The sequence below is a fragment of the Staurois parvus genome, unplaced genomic scaffold (genome assembly GCF_062004578.1).
Source record: "Staurois parvus isolate SC_StPar_1 unplaced genomic scaffold, SC_StPar_1.0 ptg000092l, whole genome shotgun sequence".
In the NCBI taxonomy this organism is placed as follows: Eukaryota; Metazoa; Chordata; class Amphibia; order Anura; family Ranidae; genus Staurois; species Staurois parvus.
The window spans coordinates 368,787-392,995 of NW_028317888.1; the positions used below are offsets into that span (position 1 = coordinate 368,787).

At 45.1% G+C, this 24,209-nt stretch overlaps 2 protein-coding genes across 2 annotated transcripts in view; both read right to left on the reverse strand.

Moving 5' to 3' along the window:
* Nucleotides 1–872: 872 nt before the first annotated feature.
* Nucleotides 873–6,502, reverse strand: LOC149468095 (uncharacterized). The gene is made up of 2 exons (XM_089670666.1): nucleotides 6,455–6,502; nucleotides 873–2,041 (listed from the first exon to the last, which is right to left on the reverse strand). The coding sequence occupies exons 1-2, from the start codon at nucleotides 6,500–6,502 to the stop codon at nucleotides 1,244–1,246; spliced, it is 846 nt and encodes a 281-aa protein (XP_089526792.1). The 3' UTR covers nucleotides 873–1,243.
* A 14,014-nt stretch (nucleotides 6,503–20,516) lies between these two features.
* The window catches only part of LOC149468096 (uncharacterized), an 89,603-nt gene continuing 85,910 nt past the window's right edge, over nucleotides 20,517–24,209 (reverse strand). The window contains 1 exon segment of the mRNA XM_089670633.1: nucleotides 20,517–23,331. Coding sequence (XP_089526759.1) covers nucleotides 21,437–23,331 — 1,895 coding nt within the window. The 3' untranslated portion in view covers nucleotides 20,517–21,436.

A 24,209-nucleotide genomic window follows, 5' to 3' on the forward strand; every position in this document is an offset into this window, starting at 1 on the left:
AGCACTGAATACCACCAAAATAAAGTTTTATCTGCCTCAGAGTGCGGGAGTGTGACCTCATAGAGCGGGAGTGTGACCTCAGAGTGTGGGAGTGTGACCTCATAGAGCGGGAGTGTGACCTCAGAGTGTGGGAGTGTGACCTCAGAGTGCGGGAGTGTGACCTCATAGAGCGGGAGTGTGACCTCAGAGTGTGGGAGTGTGACCTCAGAGTGCGGGAGTGTGACCTCAGAGTGCGGGAGTGTGACCTCAGGGTGCGGGAGTGTGACCTCAGAGTGCGGGAGTGTGACCTCAGGGATTAGTATGGAGCCCTGTCTGATGAAGGAAACCAAGGGCTCTATTTATAGAACATTCATTGGACCAATGAGACAATCATTCCTCCAGCTGTGACAACATCCGGCCCTATGTTACATAACACAGGGATTTCCTATGATCGCCGGCTCCATCTAGTGGCCACAATGAGGTGATTTTTCTGAAATCTCTCCATCAGTAAAACTAGCCCAATATGACATTATGGCCACTAGATGGAGCCAATGATCATAAGAAATAAAATAAGGCCAAAACTCCTCCCAGCTGGAGAATGCTGGTCACATCCGTTCAACATTGTTCTCCATAGACCTCCAAGTGTTGGTGAAATCTCCCACCACAAAATGTACTCAGCCAATCACAGGGCTGGACTCCATTTTTATTGTTGTGTCCTGCAGAGTCTACAGTACTCATGCGTGTCGGAGTGTGATCTCACGGATGAGGATGAAGCCATGTCTGACCAAGGAAGATAAGGGGGCTATTTATAGAAAATGACATTATGGCCACTAGATGGAGACAACGTTCATAGAAAATAAATACGGGCAGAATGTCGGTCACATTTGTTCCTCAATTTATTTATTTTTTTTAGACCCCTAAATGGTTACAAAATCTTCCACCACAAAATCTACTCAGCCAATCACAGGGCAGGACTCCATTTATATTCTTCTCCTGCCATCAATGGCCAACCCGGTCCCACACTTCATCCATGTCTTTGAGGACCTCTGATCTCCTTATGAACTGTTTCTTCCATGATGAAGATCAGCCATGGAGTATATCTGAGGTGTATATCAGGGTGTGCTTCTTCCCCACATGAGAGCTGGGATGTCCAGCAACATTCATCTAGAAGACATTTCCCACACTCAAGGCACTAATACACCTCCAGGGTTGTGTGGGACCCCTGATGTACAGGAAGACAGGACTTCAGTGAGGAACATTTCCCTCACTCATGACAGGAATATGGCTTCTCCCTCATGTGAGATCTCTGATGTTTGTGCAGACTGTAGTTCTCTAAAAAACATTTCCCGCACTCAGAACAGGAATACGGCTTCTCTCCCGTGTGAGATCTCTGATGTGTGTAAAGATTGGACTTCTGTGAAAAACATTTCCCGCACTCAGGACAGGAATATGGTTTCTCCCCCGTGTGAGATCTCTGATGTGTGTAAAGATTGGACTTCTTTGAAAAACATTTCCCACACTCAGGACAGGAATACGGCTTCTCCCCCGTGTGAGATCTATGATGTGCGTGAAGACTAGCCTTGTCTGAAAAACATTTCCTGCACAGAGAACAGGAATACGGCTTCTCCCCTGTGTGAGATCTCTGATGTGAGTAAAGATTGGACTTATCTGAAAAACATTTCCCGCACTCAGGACAGGCATAAGGCTTCTCTCCTGTGTGAGATCTCTGATGTCTGCGAAGACTAGTTTTGTCTGAAAAACATTTCCCGCACTCAGGACAGGAATACGGCTTCTCCCCTGTGTGAGATCTATGATGTGCGTAAAGACTAGCCTTGTCTGAAAAACATTTCCCGCACACAGGACAGGAATACGGCTTCTCCCCTGTGTGCAATCTCTGATGTGAGTAAAGATTGGACTTATCTGAAAAACATTTCCCGCACTCAGGACAGGCATAAGGCTTCTCTCCTGTGTGAGATCTCTGATGTGTGTGAAGACTAGTTTTGTCTGAAAAACATTTCCCGCACTCAGGACAGGAATACGGCTTCTCCCCTGTGTGCAATCTCTGATGTATGTAAAGATTGGACTTTTGTGAAAAACCTTTCCCGCACTCAGGACAGGAATACGGCTTCTCCCCCATGTGAGATCTTTTATGCCTATTAAGATTGGATTTACAATGGAAACATTTCCCGCACTCAGTACAGGAGAAGCTCTTCCCTGTTGGAAGGCCGGCCCGGTCCCGCACAGTCTGAGGTTCCTCAGGATACGAGGAATCCGATGGTCCATCTACACTGGGTGGTGCCGGATGGACATTGGAGGGAGCCGGGTTTTCTCCTGGACTATACTGTGTGATGTCCTCATCTTCTACTTTCCAGTCTGGAGACAAAGTGAGACAATCCTCGGAGGTTTTCCTCATCTCCCGGCCATGGACTAAAATACAAAGACAAAGAGGATTACTAGACAGGAGCTGATTGGTTCCCCCAAACCAGGACTCCACCCACATCAGGCAGCTTGGTCTCTGAGGAGTTTACAATTCCACCCTCAAGGGAACTAGGAAATGGCTCCTCTGATCTCCTACCAGGTCATTTCTTTATTCATGGACCTTAGTCAGAGAGTGAGGAAACAACCAGAACTGTCTTTTATAGGAGGGACAGTGATGAGGGGATTATAGGACGAGGGTCCCCACCCCCTCTATCACTCATCGCCATCTTCCCAACACAAGAAGTACTGCACTTCCTTATTTAGTCCATGATTTAGTCATGAAGAACAGCGGGGCTGAGCCCCACCAGAGGTCAGAGAGTGAGGATGGGGGAGAACAACCAAGATGAAGACTGGACTGATCCTGAAGACCACCATCATTGGGGTATAGACTCCTCCCTCATTATCACTTTCTGTTTAAGGGTCCAAAGTTGGAGGATGTTATCACATTATTATCACCATGTAAAAGTCTGTGCTCCAATCACATCATCCGATATAAAATGTCCAGCTGGGAGGAAATGGGAGAAAAAGAAGTAAGGCCTATGTAATGTACAACATATTATATAGGATACAAATGTTAGGACTATACAGTATCAGAATGATGTAATGTACAACATAGAGTATATAGTGCAGGGGTCAGGAGTATGTAATGTACAATATAAATGATACAGTGTAATGGTCAGGACTCATAAAATTAGTATTCAGCAATCAGCAGACACATGAATTGTTACTGTAGACAAGTTGCAGAGATCCCACACCGCTGCCTCCCATCTCCTGAGACTGCACTCAGTGACTTGGGTCTGAGACACTACAGACATATCCCTCCACCCGGCACAGCCAGCAGATAACAGAGCAAGGAACCCTGGGAGAAATGTTCTGTCAGAGATCTTACTAGACCCGGGAATGGGGAAGAAGACTCAAAGCACACACCCCAGGTGCCTAGGTCTAGTAATGTCTATGGTGAAAATGAACATTTTGCTGCCAGCTGAACCCCAGAACCTCCATAAATCCAGTCTAGATACATAAATTGTGTCTGCAGCACAGAGAAGGAAGATTATCCGAGAGAAATCCAGGAATACAGGACGGGGAACACAGCTCAGGAAAGTGACCAGGGGATTACAGGCTGATATCACCCAGTCCCCGCCCTACTCTGGACCAATCAGTGAGCAGTATGGGTGGAGGAATGGATTTAGTGTTCATGACCCACCTGTGCTGATCTCTGTAGGAGTGTCCTCCTCTATAAATGTCCCCGTTATTCCATCCTCCTCCATAGACTGCTGATCATCCCTCACATACGCCTCTTCTTCTTCTGCTTTCACCTCAACTTTTATATCTATCAGATCTTCATCCCAATAAAATAATAATAGAAGAGCTCATCTGTAAAACATAAACTCCAATATTGTAGCATCACATAAAAAAAAATCACTTCTATGAGTCCATGTTCTTAATGTTCCATCCCACCAACCTTGTAATAGTGAGGGATGGTGTGACCTTCTTGTGTGGAATCCCGGGAATACAGAGGACGGGGACATCTCTCTGGGGGGTTCCTGGTATTAGGTGGCTCCATCATATCCTTGTGTCCTTCTGAAAACTCCTCCATCACTCCATACTCCTCATCCTCCTCTTTATACTCTTCTTTAACATCAATATTATCATCCCCGAGGATTCCACTCTGAAAGATATAATAAAACATTCATTGTAACAAACATGCTGTGTATAAATCACAACTACCAATAATTGTCATCATCTACCTGATGATGGTGAGGGATGGTGTGACCTTCCTGTGTGGAATCCCGGGAATACAGAGGACGGGGACATCTCTCTGGTGGGTTCCCATGACTGGATCCATCTGTAGGAAACACACACACTGACTGAATCCATTGTTTCTATGTGTTTATCAGATGATGGGGGATCTAGGTGGATCCTCCGTACTGCTCTCTCCTTTACAATAAAGTCTCCTCTTACCCGGTGATGTGAGGGGCGGCTGATTGTCCATCATGACGTCCTTGTAGAGATCCTTGTGTCCTTCTAAATACTCCCACTCCTCCATGGAGAAATAGACAGTGACACCCTGACACCTTATAGGAACCTGACACACACAATGATACAGTCACCATCCAGACACATCCCTTGTCTGTTACTGGAGAATGTCCCAGAATTCCCGGCACCGCTCACCTCTCCTGTCAGCAGCTCAGTGATCTCTCTGGTGACTTCTAGAATCTTCTTCTTCTTTCTCTCTTCTATCAGGGAGGGAGGTGGAGGCAATGTGATGTCATATGATCTCCAGACTTCACAGGAGGAAAACTCTACATCTGAACACAAAGAGTCACATCAAATGATATTCCCAGAATCCTCCTCACCTCTCCATTCAGGTCTCCATTTTATTAAAGCCCCACTTCAGGCTGAGGTATAATTCCCCCCCACAGGACCCCCACACTACGCAGGGTATAGGCTTGTTGCAGCATTCTGATGTCATTACATACAACGCAGGACCAACAGTCCCACTTTACATGTGAGGATACCAAGGGCCCCCACATCCTAAGAGCATCAGAAAAAATCAGATGGAGGGACATTGGGGGGAGGAGCTGTGAGGTCAGTGTGATGTCATAGGATTCTCTGACTCTGGATGGAGGGACATTGGGGGGAGGAGCTGTGAGGTCAGTGTGATGTCATAGGATTCTCTGACTCTGGATGGAGGGACATTGGGGGGAGGAGCTGTGAGGTCAGTGTGATGTCATAGGATTCTCTGACTCTGGATGGAGGGACATTGGGAGGAGGAGCTGTGAGGTCAGTGTGATGTCATAGGATTCTCTGACTCCGTATGGAGGGACATTTGGATGGGGAGATTTGAGGGGTCCTCTATATGAGGCTCCCATGCAAACCAAATCCTTGTTCCTGGGTGCGTCCTACCTCTCCTAAACTGAAGAGTGACCTTTGACCTTTACCATCCAGAAATCTGTCCGGAATCTGTGGAAGTAAGCTGTCATGTGATCAGGTGACGTGCGGAGGAACGGAGTGTAAATAGCAGACAATTGTCTCCAGAGCCCCTAATGGTGGGGATGGATTTGGCGGCGTGCTGGTGCCAAGTTTCCTCCCCCCAGGGTCACTGCAGGTGTGGAGAAAAGCTGTGTAAGAGGATATGGAGGAGAGATGAGGAGGAGATCCAGGAATCAGGAGAAAGGTCAGGGCAAGCAACAGACGAGCGCATCCAAGAGACCAAGCCGGGGTCACTACACAGAAAATCAATCCAAGGAAACAACAGGCAGGACGAGGAATAGCAAGAAGGAGCTGAGAGACAAATGAGAATATTGCTCAGCCAATGGGAGATGATCTCAGCATGACTTCCATCATGAAGGAGATGAGGGGGAGGGGAGGAAGTCACTGAAGGTGACCATAGATCCATGGAAATTCAGCTGGTTCAGCAGGGATCGCTCACATTTCCATCCATGTGTGGCCACTGACGGATAAAAGCCACTCCCCCAGTGGCTGCAGCCAATAGCTTCAGTGCTGATCCATGTATTCTGAGAGCGGAGGAGTCCCCCCATTGTCAGAATACAAGAGTGCAGCGGGGAGGATTCCCCCATCCACCTCCAATGTGTGGATGGGGGAATCACTTCAGTTTTTATGGTCATCCCGCTGGCTGAACGATAAAACTGAACCATGTAGGCCAGCTTTGGGAGCAAATATATTATCATCAACTCCTCCCCCTGAAGGGGTTCATCTGGGTTCCCACACTATATATGTGTGTATCATCATCTGCTGGAGATAGAAGATGTCACAGTGACTATGGAGGAAGAGGATAGACATGACTATGGAGGAAGAGGACGGGCATGACTATGGAGGAAGAGGACGGACGTGACTATGGAGGAAGAGGACGGACGTGATATGCAGGAAGAGGACGGGCGTGACTATGAAGGAAGAGGATGGGCATGACTATGAAGGAAGAGGATGGACATGACGGGGGGTTACTGGGTGTAAATAGGAAATAACATCTTATTACCTGCTCTTCTGCTACTTCCACCGATGTCTCTTTTTCTTTGTGCCACATGGAACTTTGTCTTTATTCCAGGTCACTTCCTGTCTGTACCTGACATCACTTCCTGTCTGTACCTGACATCACTTCCTATCTGTCTTCCATAGAGACTTCCTAACTGGGTAGAAATGAGATCACCACCTTGTGGAGCTCAGAGGAACTGCAGCCCCGAGAAGCATCTGGTAGTGTAGATCTCATTTGTTGCCTCAAGTTTTTGAAAATTTAAGAAAAAAACAAAATATTTTTTCTTTTCTTTTTTTATATTTCAAAACCTTGTGAGAAAAAATTAGATCAGGCTTTCAAAGTGGTCATTGGATTTCAGGCTCCTGTATGTGGCTAGGCTCCCAAAAAGTCTCACATATGTGGCAGAAGCAGAATGTATTTTGAGCTGTAATTCCACATATACCCATGGCTTGTGCAAGAAATAAATCATTTAAATTACAACTTTGTGTAAAAAATGTTTTTGTCATTTTCCAGAAACTTGTGGCAATAAAATAAATCTTCCATGGACTCAATATGCCTCTCAGCAGATATCTTAGGGTGTCTACTTTCCGAAAAGGGGTCATTTGGGGGTGTTTGTACTGTCCTGGTATTTTAGCACCTCAAGAAATGTGATGGGCAGTCAGAAAGTAAAAGCTGTAAATTCCATTATCTCTCCCATAGTTTGTAGACGCTATAACTTTCACACAAACCAATCAATATACGCATATTGGGATTTTTTTAACCAAAAACATGGAGCAGAATACATTTTGGCCTAAATTTATGAAGCAATTTTAGTTTTTTTAGATATTGTTTATGACAGAAACAAGAAAATATTGTTTTTTTCAAAAAAACATTTTTTTCTCAAAATTTTTTTTGTTTATAGAGCCAAAAATAAAAAGCGCAAAGGTGATCAAATATCACCAAAAGAAAGCTCTATTTGTGTGAAAAAAAAAAGGACATAAATTTCATTATGTACCATATTGCATGACCGCACAATTGTCCGTTAAACTAGCGCAGCGCTGTATAGCAAAAAAATGGCGTAAATTCCATTATCTATCCCATAGTTTGTAGACGCTATAACTATCACACAAAGCAATCAATATACACTTATTGGGATTTTTTCACCAAAAACATGGAGCAAAATATATGTTGGCCTAAATTTATTTATTTTGTTGTTTACAAACGGTTTTATTTTGCAAAAGTAGACTGTAAAACAGTACATTTTCAAATGATACTTACAGCAAAAACAAGGCACTTTTGAAAAATACAATACAGAAAAGTATATTAACATAAGAAAGAGAAGAAATAGAAAAGAATAGATTGCAAGTACATGAAATATGTAGACAATAAAGTAGGTTGAATGATACATCTGTCAACAGTATATGCCAGTCAACCTTCACTTGGAATGCTGTTAATCATGCAATAAATGTCTACAATCCCTCCATGATTCTCATTTTATATCAAATAAGTGCATCCCATCCAGTAAGGTATAATGAATACGTTCCATGAGCATCACAGCATCAACCCTGTGTAAAACAGAGGCCAGGGGTACGGCATTGGACCTCCAATGTAAGGCAATGACCCATAAAGTGGCAATACAAATAGTATGTATCAGTCTCATAGTGGCATCAGAGACCCCTGGGTTATGAGCCCCCAATAGACAGGTCTGTATAGACAATCGTACCGGGATACCCGCCAGTGAGGTAGCCACCTCAGATATCTTACGCCAAATCAAAGATATGGTTGGGCAATCCCAGAATATATGAACCAAAGTACCTGTGAGACCACAGCCCCAAAACATAAAGGGGACACCTGAGGGAACAATACATGTAGTCTTGATGGAGTATAATACCATCTGGTTAGAACCTTGAGGGCCGTCTCACAGACAGAAAGAGATCTAGAACACTTACATAGGTTATCCACCATGGAATCCCAATCCTCATCCGAAAAAGTGATACCACCATCCTCCTCCCATCTTCGTCTATACAAAGGGGGTGTAGGAGAAAAACAGATCAAAGATTGGTGATAAAGATCAGAAATAAGACCCCTTCCCCTAGGAGAGACACGGCTGATACGTTCAAAAAATGAAATCGGAGAAGAGGGTATAAGGCCAAAATATGAATTAAACAAATGTCTAATCTGTCGGTAACGATGGTACTCACGAAGAGGAACATCAAAAAACACGCGCAGCATATCAAAAGTAATAGAAGATCCTCCTCTTTGAAAATCAGATAATCTAATAAAAGATCGATCATACCACCTAGGAAACGACTGTGGAGGAGCTAGTAGGTTAGAATAACATTTTTCAAAAACACCCAAAACTTCTTGAGGTAGAGATGAGATAGCGCCGAGTTAGTGCGTAACTTATAGACATGTGGGGGGCGCAGAGAGTGATTCAATTTCCTTGCAAACATAATGGATGCGGAGTTGCTATGCGGCAAGAACGAGGCCTTCGACCAGCGGAGAGCTTTTTCAGTCTTTTGAGAAGGCAGAGTATTCAATTCTAAACGCTTTTGAGATAGTAACCGTTTATTAAGAAGAGATGGATTAGCAATATGTGTTTCTAATTCTCAGGTAAGTTGCAGAATTTGCTGCCATCGTTTTCTATTTCTGGAAGAAGCCATGGAGATAAGGCGGCCACGTAGGACCACCTTATGGGCTACCCATAGTGTGGCTGGAGATATATCAGGAGTAGAATTAGACTGAAAATATTCCAGAATAGATGTAACCACCTCTTGGCGAGAGTTAATATCAGTGAGCATAGAGTCATTAAGTCTCCAAGAGAAGGGGGTAGGTGCCAATCCTATAAATGTGATAGATAAGGCCATTATATTGTGATCTGACCAGGGACTCAAGTGAATACAAGCTGTCCTAGAATTAGATAGTAAAATGGGGGTACAGTAGATATAATATAATCTGACATAAGAGTCATGTGGGTGAGAATAAAATGAGTAATCCCTGGCTCCCACATTATGTGCCCTCCAGGTATCAACCAACTGGAGGGCATCCAGTTTTTTAGTGAGGGATTTTGGGAAAGTTTGGGAAGATTGCGAGGGAGAGCTATGGTCCAAAAGTGAGTTTGCTACCAGGTTAAAATCACCACCCACCAATAGATGGGGGGACAAAAACCTATCAAGAATGCTAAAAAATTGAGGAAAAAAGGAAGCTTGTGCCGAATTAGGCGCATAGATATTAGCGATCGTAAGTTCACGACCCGAAAGGATGCCTTTAAGAATGATAAACCTACTGTCCGGATCACGGTACTTACAGTATGTTGAATCTCAAAAGGGAATGAATTATGCTACAAAAATGGCTACACCTCTGCTTTTAGAGGAATGTAAGGTATAACACCCCTGCCTATAGGATTTATGAAAATATGTCGGGTGTTTTGCGGATGCAAAGTGGGTCTCCTGTAGTAAAATAATTTTAGCCCCTAATCGCTTATATTGAAGAAAGGCTGTTTTGCGCTTGTTTGGTGAATTGAAACCCTGGACATTATGCGAAATACATTGAATAACCATGGCAACATGGAAATAATTGCTATCGGCATAAAAGTACATATTGACAGGACATCTCTAAAAACTATTTGGCTAGACATTAGAATCAGCAGATCCACAACAAAGCAATAATCTGTAGTGACAATTTAAGGAACATCCAGACCCCGGTGTGGGCGCCAGGACATCCACAAATCAGCACAAAACCATTATCATGTACTAAGGCTTTATAAAGAAGAAAGATAGAAAGCAATAGAGGTGAGGTTTTAAGAACTTCTACAATTAAAAGGTTAGCTAGAAAACATGGATCAGGTGGGCCTTTTGCCATACCTGAAAAAACAGAAAAATCAAACATCAAAGGGCCAATCAGGCCCAAACCCTGACGCTGTAAAGCATGGAAACTAGAGCCGCCACTCCACAATCGGGAGGTGACATCTCCGGCCATGCCAAGCGGCAGGGTGGGGTCACGTGTCCAAGAGTCTTAAGATCATGAACATACGGGCGGTGTAATATAGGTCCGAAGACCTTAGTTAAACTTTACACATCCAGATATAAGTACCAAAAACGCAAACATAATATGCAGGATATAGAGACATCTCAATAGTGACCAAGAAAAACATCCAAAGGATGTATGAGACACAAACGAGCAAAATCCATCAATAACGGTTCATCCTGGTTCTTGTCTGACTCTCCTCCGTTCTCTTCTTGGAGATGGAGTGTGCCATATTGGAGATACCCGAGGAGTGGAAGGAGGACGTCGACGAGAAGGAGGATCAACCAAGCCCAATTTGGCCAAAATATCCTGGCCCTCAGGGAGAGAGGTAGCTGTGTATGTGCTTCCATTGTGGGGGACTATCAACTAAAAGGGGAAGCCCCATTTATAGCAGATCCGAGCTGAATAAAGGGTGGACGTAATTTCCTTCATTTTTCTGCGTCTCTCCAACGTAGCCGGAGAGACATCTGGGAATATTTGCAAAGCGGAGCTTTCAAAAATGATTGTTGGGATATTGTGGGCAGCCCTGAGTTTTCTTTACTCAGGAAATCCTTCATACAAAGGACAATGTCACGAGGTGGTTTATCGTTAGGAGGTTTTGGGCGCAGGGCTCTGTGAATGCGGTCACAAGCAAAGGACCCGGTGTCATGGTCCGGGAGGAGTGATTGGAATAGCTTGGTCATGGCTTTTGAAAGGTCACTCACAGACTCCGGGACTCCTCTGACTCGCAAATTATTCCTGCGGTTACGATTATCAAGATCCTCAACCTGTGCCTGCAATTGTGCAAAGGCTGTCTGTAAATGATCGTGATCCCTGGAAAGCTCACCATGAGCCCGGCTGAGTTCATCATGTTTGGTTTCCAAGCGGTCGGTTCTGGAGCCCAATGCCGCTATTTCCTGGGATAGAACATTCGTGCTCTTGTGGAGTTCTGATTGGAATTTAGCAGCAACCTTAGTGTACATAGTTTCCAGGCAAGATTCCAAGTCCCCCTTTGTAGGTTGCTGTGCACATTCAGTGTCCTGAGTTAATGTATGAACTACGGTATTCTGCGTGGGACCGGATGGAGATGCTCCTTCTGTATTATCTTGAGACATGTTGCTTATCTCATGCGTTTTAAGTAGGTATGTCGTAAGGGACTTTTGAGCTTGTCCCTTCTTTTTCTTGGTGGATGGCATATAGGAAGTCCCTTGGGGGTGATCAATTGAAAATTAGATGGCCCAGGAGACCTATAACGCCCTAAGCAGGTACGATGATAGTCACATGGATGCGGTCAGGCACATCAGCAGAATCGTTATATTGTAAAAATTATTATTAACTAGTTGCCGACCGCAGATAGCCGAATGACGGCTTCACCGCGGCCGGCCAGTTCTGGGTGGACGTCATATGACATCCCCCCAGAACGCGCTCTCCTGCGCGCCCCAGGGGGCGCGCACCCGGCGATCTCCGTGATCGCTGTGTCCTACGGACACAGCTGATCACGAGATGTGGTAAAAGGCCAATCATACCGGCCTTTTACCACGTGATCAGCGGTGTCCAATGACACGCTGATCACAGGGAAATGCAAGTGCCGGTTCTCGGCTGCACTTTCCTCACGCTGTCAGATCGTGAGGAAAGTACTGCCGAGAACCGGCAGTTGTCAGAGCGAGGATCGGCACCGATCATCAGGGCACTGATGATCAGTGCCCTGATGATCGGTGCCCAGCAGTGCCACCCACAAGTTCCGCCCACCTGTGCCCAGCAGTGCGCCCACTAGCTCCGCCCACCTGTGCCCAGCAGATCACCCACCTGTGCCCAGCAGTGCATCCACCTGTGCCCAGCAGTGCACCCACCTGTGCCACTCTGCAGTGTCACACACCTGTGCCCAGAAGTGCCACCTACCTGTGCCCAGCAGTGCCACCCACCTGTGCCCACCAGTGCCACCCACCTGTGCCCACCAGTGTCACTCACCTGTGCCCACCCACCAGTGCCACCCACCAGTGCAGCCCAGCAGTGCTGCCAGTCAGTGCCACCAGTCAGTGCCCAGCGGTTGTGCCAGACAGTGCCGCCAGTCAGTGCCCAGCAGTGATGCCAGTCAGTGCCGTCTATCAGTACCCATCATCAGTGTCACCTATCAGTGCCGCCTATCAGTGCTGCATATTAGTGCCGCCTATCCGTGACACCTCATTAGTGCTGCCTATCAGTGCCGCCTATCCGTGCCACCTCATAAGTACTGCCTATCAGTGCCCTTTAGTGCTGCCTATCAGTGCCCATCAGTGCCGCCTATCAGTGCCCATCAGTGAAGGAGAAAAATTACCTGTTTGAAAAATTTTATAATAGAAACAAAGAAACTTTTTTTTTTTTTTCAAATTTTTTGCACTTTTTTAATTTATAGCGCAAAAAGTAAAGCACCCAGTGGCGATTAAATACCACCAAAAGAAAGCTTTATTTGTGAGAAAAAAATGATAAAAATTTCATATGGGTACAATGTTGCATGACCGCGCAATTGTCAATCAAAGTGCGGCAGCGCTGAAAGCTGAAAATTGGCCTGGTAAATAAGGGGGTATAAGTGCCTGGTAGGCAAGTGGTTAAGCCGCAGAAATGCAGAGTGGACATAGGCTGCAACAGGCCCCCCAACGAGACCAAGGATCCAAGAGCTGGCTCCAATTCCCACCACAGGAGGCCTTTGGGCCCAGCAGGGGTCACATTCACGGGGAGGAGCACTTGGACCAGATAGTGGGAGCCACGGACCACCAAACGTTGGAGGGGGATCAGAAAACCAGCACCCGCCCCCACTATACTGCTTGTACTCACTGCGATCCCGATGGGACAGGATCAGGGCTGGATGGAGCAGGTCACACTAGGCCGCAGGCCTCCACCGCCTCAGAGGAGGGAAATAAGGTCCGCCGCCCCCCCCAGATATAGGGAATGGTCCAGCTGCCTCCGATGCCCCGGATGGGTCCACCTCCACCCAGATGGCTGCGGATTCTGTGCTGGGGCTCCGCAGTCGCACCAGGCCTCGGACCTCCACGGTTGTGGAGAGGGGTAATTCAGTCTGGATCCCCTCTCCCAAATGCAGAGGATAGTGAGGGAGCCCCCCTGTGACTCGGATGGGTCCGCGGTCGCCAGATGGCAGCGGAGATGAGGCCAAGGCTCCGCAGCCGCACTAGGCCGTGGATGTCCGCGATCACGGAGATGGGCAATACAGCCCGGATCCCCTCCTCCAGATGCAGGGGACTGTGCAGCAGCCTCCGGCACCCCGTACGATGCCCCCGCTGCCCGGATGACAGCGGATTACAATCCTGGGCGCCGGAGCTCTGGATTAGGTGGCCGCTCCGGTCGCCATTTTGGACATGCCCCGAAAAACCACTTTCTTGTCATCAGTGATGGAAATGTTCCTCACTGAAGTCCTGTCTTCCTGTACATCAGGGGTCCCACACAACCCTGGAGGTGTATTAGTGCCTTGAGTGTGGGAAATGTCTTCTAGATGAATGTTGCTGGACATCCCAGCTCTCATGTGGGGAAGAAGCACACCCTGATATACACCTCAGATATACTCCATGGCTGATTTTCATCATGGAAGAAACAGTCCATAAGGAGATCAGAGGCCCCCAAAGACATGGATGAAGTGTGGGACCGGGTTGGCCATTGATGGCAGGAGAAGAATAAAAATGGAGTCCTTCCCTGTGATTGGCTGAGTACATTTTGTGGTGGGAGATTTCACAAACACTTGGAGGTCTTTTTAAAAATAAATATTTCTACCTCCTGTATACCGGACACTTCCACCCCCTTCCTGCCCAGGCTGACTGGTAACTATCAGCGCTCTCACACTCTGAATGACAATTACACAGTCATGCAACATTGTACCCAAATTATATTTTTGTAATTTTTTCACACAAATAAATATTTATTTTGGTGGTATTAAACACCACTTGTTACCATTTTTCTTGTTTCTTGTTTTTACAAATAAATGGTCTTTCCTTATAAATGTAGACAAAGGTGTATTCTGCGCCATTTCTTGGGTACAATAACCCCAATCAGTGTCTATGATTCAGTGTGTAGGAGAGTTATAGAGTCTACAAACTATGGGATAGATGTCTGAAAATCCATCATGTCTGATGACGGCAGATCTCATTTCTGAGGATCAAAAACACCAGAACGGTACAAATTGTCAGAACTTTATCTGTGAGGAAATAATCCGTATACAATTCATGGAAACAGGCGGGATCTGGAATGAAGGAGATTCCCTACTAATTCTCACAAAGTAACCGACATCCCAGTTCTGTATTTGTGATAATTGGAAGACAAAATAAAACGCAATAATGTGCAAAAATATATATTTATTAATAATATAAATCAGTACAAAATGGGGATGAAATATAATAGGTGATGATAAATAATAAACAATACAAGATAACAGTACAATGATCTAATCCACAATAATGGGGAGAAATACAAGCCAGCAATTACTTCCAAATATTAATGAATTACATCCAACTGTCTGGAAATGTCGTGTAAGAAATCAGTAACTCAGCAACATGTGACAACAGATATACAAATCCCCCCCGTGATCTCTCTACACCCAGATATTCAACGCTCAACGTGTACCTTGCCATGACTTGATCTGGAATCCCATACACAGGCCAATCCAATCCGCTTACAATCTGAGATGAAGATGTAATGTTACATGAAGTAGTCTACCTTGTCATATATATACTGTATACATCCGGATAAACCATTGACTAGAAGCCAGAATCAGCCTACCGGGCACTTCTACCCCCTTCCTGCCCAGGCCAATTTCTAGCTTTCAGCGCTGTCACACTTTGACAATTGAGCGGTCATGCAACACTGTACCCATATGACATTTTTTATCATTTTTTCTGATAGATAGAGCTTTATTTTGGTGGTATTTAATCACCTCGGGGTTTTTTATTTTTTCTTAAACAAACCAAAAACTACTGAACATTTTGAAAAAAAAATTTTTTTTCTTAGTTTTTGTTATAAAATGTTGTAAGTAAGTGATTTTTCTCCTTCACTGATGTGTGCTAATGAGGCTGCACTGATGGGCACTGATGAGGAGGCACTGGTAGGTGGCACTGATGGGCACTGAAAGGCAGCACTCATATATAGCACTGATAGGCAGCACTGACTGGCACTGATAGGTGGCACTGATGAACACTGATAGGCAGCACTGACTGGCATTGATAGGCGGCACTGATTGGATTGATAGGTGGCACTGACTGGCACTGATTGGTGACACTGAAAGGCAGCTCAAATGGGCACTGATATGTGGCATTGATGTGCACTGGTAGGCAAATATGTGGCACTGATGGGCACTGGAATGTGGCACTGTTCAGCACTGACAGCTGGCACTGATGGACACTGGCAGGTGGTACTTCTGGGGCCACACTGATCATCAGGGGACACTGATCATCAGTGCCCTGATGATCAGTGTACATGTCCCCTCTGCAGAATGACGATTACTGGCTCTCCTCTGCTCTGTCAGTGTGACAGCTCGTGAGGAGAGAAATGCCGATAACCGGCATTTCCCTGTTTACATGTGATCATCTGTGATTGAACACAGCTGATCACATGACCAAGCCGACATCTTCAGCTCTTTCCAAGGGACACAGCGCACCGCCGATCGCCGTGCTGCACGCTCCCAGAGCCACACATGCTTGGTGAGAATGGGAGGACATCATATGATGTCCTCCCAGAATGAGAGAACCACTTTGCGCCCATCATTGGACTATATGGCGGGCGGGAGGTGGTTAAAATAAATCTTCCCCAGAAGAGTGAAACGAAAATAATTTATACTGCAGGTAAAATGACTTCACATTGTAGCAATTGTGCACACCGAGATGGACACGGTCATCCATCTTGTTAAGAATCTTCCAAGCTGTATCATCTCTACTCCCAAATCAGCTTTCCTCATCCCCGCTCCCTCTCTGTTGAGTGACATGTGGTCTGTTTGATGCAGATCACAGGCAGCAAACTCCATGGGAGGGCGTCATGGCTATAAATCCCACAACTGAGCTGGGGCCTAGATGTCTGTTAACTTTGCAATCTCGGCTCGTAAAGCCATAAACCAAGTCCTTCACTGAGTTCAAAACACATTCCAAGGGGTTGTAAAAACAGACTTACATTTAAAAACTCACTTTTCATATAAGTTTATATCTTCAAATAGAACATAATTACCTAAACATGGAGCCCATATTCGGACAGCTTAATTTAAGACCATTCTCCAGGTATATTACAACCCCTAGCTGGCATATACAGGAGAGCTGAAAATTACATCTTCTTAACCATTCCAGTGGATATTTCATATTTCATATCTATCCGTTCAGCCAAAGATTCTGCGTAATAATCTACTCGTGGATATGTATCCAGAATAAGTTATGAACCATAATATAATTTTTGCAGGCTTTGGTCATAGCCTGAGGTCTCCACCTACAACTCCCTCCCCAAATGAGGCGATTGGTTTACTGCTCCAGTCAGACACCCTGTGGAGTTGCTAGAAAAAGCTAAGCTAGGCTGAGTTGAGGTGGGTGAGCGTTGAAGATTCTCCCTTTAACATTGGAACCAACTTTGGGAAAAACGCCCTTTTGCTCAGAAAACTTGAAGCTGCTTAACCCAAGGCTTTTGACAAGTACTTTATCCCTCTAAACTCCTTTCCGTTATCTCTTTGCTGTGTTATTGTTCTCTGTATATTTTTATATATATTGGCTACATCTTTTTCTGTAAATATTTTTATTGCACCCTTTTGACCTTTTAGTAATAAATCTTACTTTCTGAAAGTGTTGAACTGTTTCTAAAGCTCTTTAATGCAAACTATGTATTCCTGCCTCTGAAGAGCGCTACTGTGTGTGTTTAACCCTCTGTATAACCTGCCTGCGGTGACAGTGGTGTACAGACAATTATTCAACCATCCTAGTGTTATTGCTGATATTGCCGAGTTTTCTCTTTCTCTGTACAAAAAGGCAGTGGTGGCAGTGTGAATGGTTAATTGTGTAATTAACCTGACCCAGTAACAATCGCTCAGGCTTCCGGTACATCGATTGTGGTCCAGTGAGCTGGAAAATCATTGTGCAGGGTGCAGCTGTGCATGACATTGTTACGCACATGACAGCGCGGTTTTAGATTGGCTAGTCCTTTGGTCATGAGTTTGGTGAGAAGGTCAGGGGTCTGACGCCGCGCCAGTCACATATTGGATGGCAGCGTATGTGGGATAGTTGCATTAAGAGCTTCGGTGAAGTGTTAGGAATTAGCTCTGCACTGAAGGATTGTAACCTTTGTGGAAACAGTCCTTAGAGACAAGCGGTGCATATGTTTCATATACAGTTGTGTTCAAAATAATATCAGTGTGTTGAAAAAAGTGAATAAAGCTGAAAATCCTTCTAATAGCTTTTATTTCCATCCACACGAATGCATTGGGAACACGACACATTCTATTCCAAATCACAACATGAAGAAAAATACATCAAATTTGTGTTGTTCCTCTAAAAAATTTAAAGAAAAGTGAATATTAGACGGTTCAAAAAAATCGCAGTGTTTGTATTCTTCTTTACAAACTCCAACATTCACTATATAAACTGAGAAATGTTTGAAGATTTTGCTTTCCTTTGAATGACTTCATGAATATTTGGTTGTAGTCGCACTGTTTCTGAGAACTGCTGTACATCTGTGTTGCATGGAGTCCCCCAACTTCTGGCCCCTGTGATCAGGTATTCCAGCCCAGGATGATTGGACCACATTCCACAGTTCTTCTCTATTTCTTGGTTTTGCCTCAGAAACGGCATTTTTGATGTCACCCCACAAGTTTTCTATTGGATGAAGATCCGGGGATTGGGCTGGCCACTCCATAACGTCCATCTTGTTGGTCTGGAACCAAGATGTTACACCTTTACTGGTGTGTTTGGGGTCGTTGTCTTGTTGGAACACCCATTTCAAGGGCATTTCCTCTTCAGCATAAGGCAGCATGACCTCTTCAAGTATTCTGATGGATTCAAACTGATCCATGATCCCTGGTATGCGATAAATAGGCCCAACACCGTAGTATGAGAAACATCCCCATATCATGATGCTTGCACCACCATGCTTCACAGTCTTCACAGTGTACTGTGGCTTGAATTCAGGGTTTGGGGGTCGTCTGACAAACTGTCTCCGCCCACTAGACCCAAAAAGAACAATCTTACTTTCATCAGTCCACAAACTGTTGCGTCATTTCTCTTTAGGCCAGTCAATGTGCTCTTTGGCAGACTGTAACCTCTTCAGCACACGTCTTTTTCCCAACAGTGGGACTTTGCGGGGACTTCTTGCAGATAGCTTGGCTTCACATCGGCGTCTTCTAGTTGTAACAGTCCTCACAGGGAACGTCACACCTTCTTTCATCTTCCTGGAGCTGATTGTTGGCTGAGTCCGCGCCATTTTGGCTCTTCTTCTATCCATTCCAATGGTAGTTTTTCGCTTTCTTCCACGTCTTTCAGGTTTTGGTTGCCATTTTAAAGCATTTGTGATAATTTTAGCTGAGCAGCCGATCATTTTCTGCACTTCTTTATATGTTTTCCCCTCTCCTATCAACTTTTTAATCAAGGTACACTGTTCTTCTGAACAATGTCTGGAACGACCCATTTTCCTCAGAATTTCAGAGAGAAATGCACTGTAACCACCATGTACAACATTTGCTGCCTTCCTTCCTTAAATAAGGGCAATAATTGCCACCTGTTTTTCAAAGAATGAATGACGTCACTAATAGAACTCCACACTGCTATTATTTTGAACACAACTGTATATAGAAAGACATATAGCAACAGCTCCTTCCTTTTTCTGCTTCCTATTCTATCTTTGCTTGCAATTATGCCTGGTGACGCAGAATGCAAGAAAATGAGCAAAAGTAATTTGAGTGCTGAATGTGCCTCATGAGGAATGGACATTGGTTGCAAAACTCGTAAAGATTTGATTTGGCACCTACAGGAGCATGATAGCCGAGCAGACCAGAACTCGAGGGAACCTGACCATGATGGGGTTCCCACCTCCTCAGATCCCAGGGGCTCAGAGATGGCCTCGCAGGATGGGCATACAGAGACTGACACTGGAGTATCATCAAATATTATCTTCACACCACCACCTGAGTGGGCCAGCACCAGAGTGCCTGTAACCAGTAGAAATTCTCCTTAGATGCAGGAAGCCCTGAAATGCATCATGGAGACAGTTCCTGGGGCATACCTAAAGTTCCTTGACTGCAAGGCAGAGAGGAAGGCCTTGGTATATGATATACTCCTGACCACTGCACTCTATACACAGGGCTGTATATGACATACTCCTGATCACTGCACTCTATACACAGGGCTGTATATGATATACTCCTAACCCCTGCACTCTATACACAGGGCTGTATAGGACATACTCCTGACCACTGCACTCTATACACAGGGCTGTATAAGACATACTCCTGACCACTGCACTCTTTACACAGGGCTGTATATGATATACTCCTGACCACTGCACTCTATACACAGGGCTGTATATGACATACTCCTGACCACTGCACTCTATACACAGGGCTGTATATGATATACTCCTGACCACTGCACTCTGTACTCAGGGCTGTATATGATATACTCCTGACCACTGCACTCTGTACACAGGGCTGTATATGATATATTCCTGACCACTGCACTCTATACACAGGGCTGTATAGGACATACTCCTGACCACTGCACTCTATACACAGGGCTGTATATGACATATTCCTGACCACTGCACTCTATACACAGGGCTGTATAGGACATACTCCTGACCACTGCACTCTATACACAGGGCTGTATATGATATACTCCTGACCACTGCACTCTATACACAGGGCTGTATATGACATACTCCTGACCACTGCACTCTATACACAGGGCTGTATAGGACACACTCCTGACCACTGCACTCTAGGCTGATGACCTGGGAAGGCTCTCAATGTGTCATCTATGAACAATTTATGATGAAGACGTTTGTCACTCACAACACAATTTTGTTTTTTCATTCAATAAACTTTTTATTGTAATTATATTTTTAACAAGATTGTAATCATAGAATCAGCAAATAACAAAGGAAGGAATCTGATTGGTCAAGAAGATCCCTTGTCTGGAATGTGGGGGCGGAGTCATTATTATTGGTGTACAATACAATACACAACGTGTTCCATTATTATAACAAAGTATTGTAGAAAAGATCCCAACATAGAAAATGGGGGAAAGGAGGAAATAAAGGCGGATATGAAGGGGAATCTGTGTACGGGGAACACCTTAACAATCACCACCATTTTATTCTCCAGGGCCTCTGATGTCACAGAATAGATGTTTGGGGGTTTATCTCATCTTCAGGACCAAAATCTGCATTTTCCCATGTGTGCAAAATCATGCAGAAACAGCTCTGGCAGTGAGAGGGTTAATGTGGGCTAGATGGGATCACTCTGCTGGGGTGACATTAGAGCTCCCCCTAGCTGCAGCCTGGTAATAACATTGCTGGGAGGTCTCTTCATTTCTCTGCTCCATACTTCCCGTCTTTATAGAAACGTCTCCTGACATTTGGGGGTCTATTCATAGAATGTTTGTATAGCAATTCCCTCAGTGAGAATTCATGTCCATTCCTCCTGTGTGAATGGGGGAACCAATGTTATTAGGATCACATCTGAGCTGCTGGAATGTCTTCCATTGATGGAAAATACATTGAAAACATCTTCTCCTGCCATCAATGACCAACCCGGTCCCACACTTCCTCCATGTCTTTGGGGGCCTCTGATCTCCTTGAACTGTTTCTTCCATGATGAAGATCAGCCATGGAGTATATCTGAGGTGTATATCAGGGTGTGCTTCTTCCCCACATGAGAGCTGGGATGTCCAGCAACATTCATCTAGAAGACATTTCCCGCACTCAAGGCACTAATACACCTCCAGGGTTGTGTGGGATCCCCTGATGTACAGGAAGACAGGACTTCAGAGAGGAACATTTCCCTCACTCAGGACAGCAGAGTGGCTTCTCATCCGTGTGAAACATCTGATGTCTGTAAAGATTGGAATTCTGTGAAAAACATTTCCCACACTCAGAACAGGAATATGGCTTCTCCCCTGTGTGACATCTCTGATGTTTGTAAAGATTGCCCTTCTGTGAAAAACATTTCCCGCACTCAGAACAGGAATATGGCTTCTCCCCTGTGTGAGATCTCTGATGTATGTGAAGACTGGACTTCACTGAAAAACATTGCCCACACTCAGGACAGGAATAGAGCTTCTCCCGCTTGTGAGATCTCTCATGTTTATGAAGAAGGGACTGCCGCACAAAACATTTCCCACACTCAGGACAGGAATATGGCTTCTCCACTGTGTGTGATCTCTGATGTGTGTGAAGATTGGATATCTGTGAAAAACATTTCCTGCACTCAGGACAGGAATACGGCTTCTCCCCCGTGTGAGATCTCTGATGATTATGAAGTTTGTACTTCTCTAAAAAACATTTCCCACACTCAGAACAGAAAAATAACTTCTCCCCCGTGTGAGATCTCTGATGTCTGCAAAGACTGGACTTCACTGAAAAACATTTCCCGCACTCAGGACAAGAATACGGCTTCTCCCCCGTGTGAGATCTTTCATGCACATTAAGCACTGATTTATGCCAGAAACCCTTCCCACACTCAGAACAGGAATGTGGCTTTTCCCCCGTGTGAGATCTTTGATGTGTGTAAAGATTGGACTTCACTGAAAAACATTTCCCGCACTCAGGACAGGAATACGGCTTCTCCCCTGTGTGAGATCTTTCATGCACATTAAGCTCTGATTTATGCCAAAAACCCTTCCCACACTCAGGACAGGAATACGGCTTCTCCCCCTTGTGGGATCTTTGATGTGTGTAAAGATTGAACTTCACTGAAAAACATTTCCCACACACAGGACAGGAATACGGCTTCTCCCCCGTGTGAGATCTCTGATGACTATGAAGTTTGGAATTCACTGAAAAACATTTCCCGCACTCAGGACAGGAATACGGCTTCTCCCCCCTGTGAGATCTTTCATGCACATTAAGCTCTGATTTATGCCGGAAACCCTTCCCACACTCAGAACAGAAAAATAGCTTCTCCCCCGTGTGAGATCTCTGATGTGTGTAAAGATTGGACTTCAGTGAAAAACATTTCCAGCATTCAGGGCAGGAATATGGCTTCTCCCCCGTGTGGGATCTCTGATGTCTGGAAAGATGGGACTTCTGTGAAAAATGTTTCCCGCACTCAGGACAGGAATAAGGCTTCTCCCCCGTGTGAGATCTCTGATGTGTGTCAAGTTTTGATTTTTCTACAAAACATTTCCCACACTCAGGACAGGAATAAGGCTTTTCCCCCGTGTGAGATCTCTGATGTTTATGAAGACTGGACGAATCTGAAAAACATTTCCCGCACTCAGGACAGGAATACGGCTTCTCCCCCGTGTGAGATCTCTGATGTGTGTCAAGTTTTGATTTTTCTACAAAACATTTCCCGCACTCAGGACAGGAATAAGGCTTCTCCCCCGTGTGAGATCTCTGATGTGTGTCAAGTTTTGATTTTTCTACAAAACATTTCCCGCACTCAGGACAGGAATAAGGCTTCTCCCCCGTGTGAGATCTTTGATGTTTATGAAGACTGGACTTATTTGAAAAACATTTCCCGCACTCAGGACAGGAATACGGCTTCTCCCCCGTATGAAATCTCTGATGACTGTAAAGATGGGATGTCTGTGAAAAACATTTCCCGCACTCAGGACAGGAATACGGCTTCTCCCCTGTATGAGATCTCTGATGTTTATGCAGACTGGATATCTGTGAAAAACATTTCCCGCACTCAGGACAGGAATATGGCTTCTCCCCCGTGTGAGATCTTTGATGTATGCAAAGACTGGACTTGACTGAAAAACATTTCCCGCACTCGGGACAGGAAAATGTCTTTTTCCCAGTATGCAATCTCTGATGGGCAGAAAGATTGGACTTGTCTGAAAAGCATTTCCTGCACACAGTACAAGAATAGGACTTCTCCCCTGTGTGAGATCTTTTATGCACATTAAGTTTGGATTTAGAATGGTAACATTTCCCGCACTCAGGACAGGAATACGGCTTCTTTCCTGTGCAAGACCTTTTATGCACATTAAGACCGGATTTATATTGGAAACCCTTCCCGCACTCAGTACAGGAGAATCTCTTCCCTGTTGGAAGGCCGGCCCGGTCCCGCACAGTCTGAGGTTCCTCAGGATACAAGGAATCCGATGGTCCATCTACACTGGGTGGTGCCGGATGGACATTGGAGGGAGCCGGGTTTTCTCCTGGACTATACTGTGTGATGTCCTCATCTTCTACTTTCCAGTCTGGAGACAAAGTGAGACAATCCTCGGAGGTTTTCCTCATCTCCCAGCCATGGACTAAAATACAAAGACAAAGAGGATTACTAGACAGGAGCTGATTGGTTCCTCCAAACCAGGACTCCACCCACATCAGGCAGCTTGGTCTCTGAGGAGCTTACAATTCCACCCTCAAGGGAACTAGGAAATGGCTCCTCTGATCTCCTACCAGGTCATTTCTTTATTCATGGACCTTAGTCAGAGAGTGAGGAAACAACCAGAACTGTCTTTTATAGGAGGGACAATGATGAGGGGATTATAGGACGAGGGTCCCCACCCCCTCTATCACTCATCGCCATCTTCCCAACACAAGAAGTACTGCACTTCATTATTTAGTCCATGATTTAGTCATGAAGAACAGCGGGGCTGAG